Genomic DNA, 3,522 nt, shown 5'->3' with positions numbered 1-3,522 from the left:
CAGCTAATCACCTCATTATCAATATATTCTAGCTTACAAATTATACACAAAAATCACTTTTTCTCTACAATTGTATGGAAAATTATCACATTAATGATCAATGCATCCCTAGTTTTCCATCTCAACAAAAACTCAAACCCTAATATTTGAAACTAAATCACTATATCCTAAGTTCACTATCCTAGGAAGGATAAAATAAACACTAACTGAAACAAAAAATTAAATAGAGGTAAAATTCAAACCAAACAAAGCAATTAAAAGATGAGATTAAGAAAATTAAACCTGTTTAAGAAGACAATCACCGATTCGATAATATTTACGAAGTGGAAATGGATTATCCAATTCGATATTTCCAGTCTTAGATTTTAAATCGATATCGTATGTCTTCATCATCTAAAATACATTGTTAGGGTTAAATTTTGAACTAGAACACTGAAGAAGAACAGAGAGAGAAATATTTTGATTTATCAGGAACTTTTGTTCATGGCGTGGCGTGTATAAAACGTAAAAATGAATTTTTGTTATAAACGTGTACATATGTTAAGAATATCTAGGGTGAATCTTGTTTATTATTGGGATGTCCTTGTGTCTGGCCCTATAAATATAGGCTCTAATGTTTGTCTAACACATATATGAATACAACTTCCCTCTCTCTTCTTCCCTTCTACTTTGCGTCCTTTTATTCGTTTTTCTATTTCACAAGACGTTATCATGCACGTTGCTCTACCAAATGATTGGTAGAAGCGGTACAAGCGGAGAAGACTCAATATCTATATATGTTCTCCTCTATTGGTTTGATATTTTTCTTTCTTTTTTTAATTTATTAAAAATATTCTAATAGATTTTATATTGTTTTTATTATAGGTTTCTGCTCTTTGTTCTAACAAAGATTGATGCCTATTCAAAAACGAAGAGTTTTTAACCTTAATGAATCACACGGAACAAAAGCCTAAGTAGCTCCTATATGGTTGTTGATCATATTCATGGATGAATCGAGGCCCACTAACTTTTATCTGCCAGCTCCCGGCAAAACCATCAACTAATTTTATGATTTTATTTTTCTTAATTTCTTCCTAAGTTTCTTGTTGGTTATTGATTTTTTTGATGCGAAACAACATTGATTACTAAAACATTAATTACATAACTTCATCTGACAGTTAGTTTGATCATCCCTTATAATTTTTGCAAACTTAGATGGGATGTTACAACCATAAGCAAAAGAAACTCTGTCAGTTCTTAGAGTGTTTGCTATTACGTGCTCAACATTATTTGCCGATCTATGTACATATGTAACAGTAGAGCAAGAAACAAAAGAGATTAGGTGCTTAATTTCATCAAATAATCCTTGGTTCCTCCAGTGAACTAAAGATTTAGTACTCCTGGCCGATTCAACAAGATTCATGCAGTCACTTTCAAAGATAACATTCTGCAAATGATTATCACTAGCCCACAATAAAGCTTCTTTCATGGCCAGGCATTCAGCTTGCTCTAGATCTACTTCTCCATATAAGTACTTGCCTTTGATGCCCGAGCATTGCCCTGAAGAGTCACTAACAATTAGACCAATTCCAAAGTTTGAAGTACTATAATCAAATGAAGCATCAATATTTATTTTCAATTCATGAGCTAAAGGAGGCATCCAATTCTGATTAGATTTTCTATGATTGTGTTTCCTATTTATAAAGTTATTGAGAGAGCATTGGTTTATCATGCTTTTTATGTAATAAATTGTTGAACACACATTTTGATTCTTATTTTGAAAGACCTTAGAGCATCGGTTTTTCCATATAAACCAAACTGTTATCATAACAGTTAAAATCCAATACTCTTTATCTTGAGAATAATTGTTATTTGAATCATCAAACCAACTTGCTATCCAATCTGTAACCTGAATATGATGATGTTGTAATTGGGCCACATTGACGTTCATAGATAACCACACTGACTTGGAATGATCACAATCTAACAGTAAGTGTTGAATTGTTTCATCCTCTTGAGAACACCTAGGACAAATTGTATCAATGTTTTTCCTATACTTTTAAGCTCAACTGCAGTCGGCACTATTCCTTTAAGACATTTCCAAATGAATAGCTTTACCTTATGAGGAGTATTTGTTTTCCATAATGACTTCCAATTGATGTTTAATCTATTAAATTGAGAATAGTCAGTTAAGCTAGTTTGTCTCATTAGAGCATTGTAAGTAGACTTAACTGAAAATTCTCAATTTCTACGTGGTTCCCAGATCATTTTATCATTGCCTACTTGGACCAAATGCATATTCAGAATTGAACAAGCTATTTCTGGCGGAAAAAGATCCATAACAAGCTGAGCAATCCATCTTCTTGGATTCTGCAGCATTAAATCAGAAACATAGACTATTATAGCTGGTTCCTTAAAAGAAGCATTTGGAGTTGGTGGATGTTCTAAACCTTCTACCCATTTATCATACCAAACCAGTATTCTAGTTCCGCATCTGACATCCCATCTATAGAATTTCCTAACATAATATAGTCCTATTTCCAGCCCCTTCCAGATCCAAGAGGAGTTAGTAGGAGAATCTTGTAGATGAAGAAAGTCAGAGTATGGAGAATACCTGTCTTTCATAATCTTTACCCAAGCCTTATCCATCTCTTTGCATAATCTCCAAGCATGTTTGGTTATCAGCGCAAGATTAAATCGCTCTAGATTTCTAAATGCCAAACTTCCATCAGCTTTAGAATGACAAAGAGAACTCCAAGCAATCAAATTTAAACCTTTATTGGATTTGTGACCCCACCAGAATTTTCTTTGTATAGAATCTAATTTGCTTATTATATTCCTAGGAAGCCTGAAATTACTCATATAATAAGTAGGAATTGTGTTGAAAATTGACTTTACCAATGTTGACCTTGCTGCCTGATTAAGAGTCTTTGCACACAACCTTGAAATCTATGCTCATAAGAATCTTGTATAGATCTAAAAGAGTTGTTCTTTGATTTTCCTAAGAGTATAGGAAGTCCAAGATATTTATCTGAGGTGCATAGTTCTTTAACTCCTAATTCATTCTGAATAGATAACTTGTCTTCATACAGCAGATCACCTTTAATAAATGCTGACGATTTGGAAAAATTAATGAGTTGACCTGAGAGTTCACTAAATTGCTTCAGACAAGTCTTTACTTGAGCAATACTAGTCTTGTCAGCATTGAAGAACAACATACAATCATCTGCAAACAACAGATGATTGATAAAAATGGAATTCTTTGCAACCTTGATACCTTTCAGCAGATTAAGAGATTCTGCCACAATTAAAGATCTAGCTAGATATTCCATAGATAAAATGAAGAGGTAAGGGGATAAAGTATCCTCTTGCCTAAGTCCTCTATAAGGTATGAAGACTTGCAGGTACTTCCATTTAGTCTAATCGCCATTGTAGTAGTCGATATGTTGTTGGTTATTGTTTCCTTTGAGAGATTTAAGAGCTTAAAGGCTCGTTGATATATATCGCACCATAACACAGTTGGTTAAATCAATTTAATAGTGT

The 3,522-nt window shown here is 33.1% G+C and overlaps 1 protein-coding gene across 1 annotated transcript; it reads right to left on the bottom strand.

Moving 5' to 3' along the window:
• Positions 1-2,220: 2,220 nt before the first annotated feature.
• On the bottom strand, positions 2,221-3,311 carry LOC113333869. Its single transcript, XM_026580239.1, has 2 exons — positions 2,878-3,311; positions 2,221-2,827 (listed from the first exon to the last, which is right to left on the bottom strand). Exons 1-2 carry the CDS (start codon positions 3,309-3,311, stop codon positions 2,221-2,223), a joined length of 1,041 nt encoding a protein of 346 aa, XP_026436024.1.
• Between the last annotated feature and the right edge of the window lie 211 nt (positions 3,312-3,522).

This window comes from Papaver somniferum, unplaced genomic scaffold, assembly GCF_003573695.1.
Source record: "Papaver somniferum cultivar HN1 unplaced genomic scaffold, ASM357369v1 unplaced-scaffold_135, whole genome shotgun sequence".
Taxonomy (NCBI): Eukaryota; Viridiplantae; Streptophyta; class Magnoliopsida; order Ranunculales; family Papaveraceae; genus Papaver; species Papaver somniferum.
The sequence above is the reverse complement of the archived record's forward strand: the minus strand, read 5'-3'. Positions and strand labels throughout refer to the sequence as shown.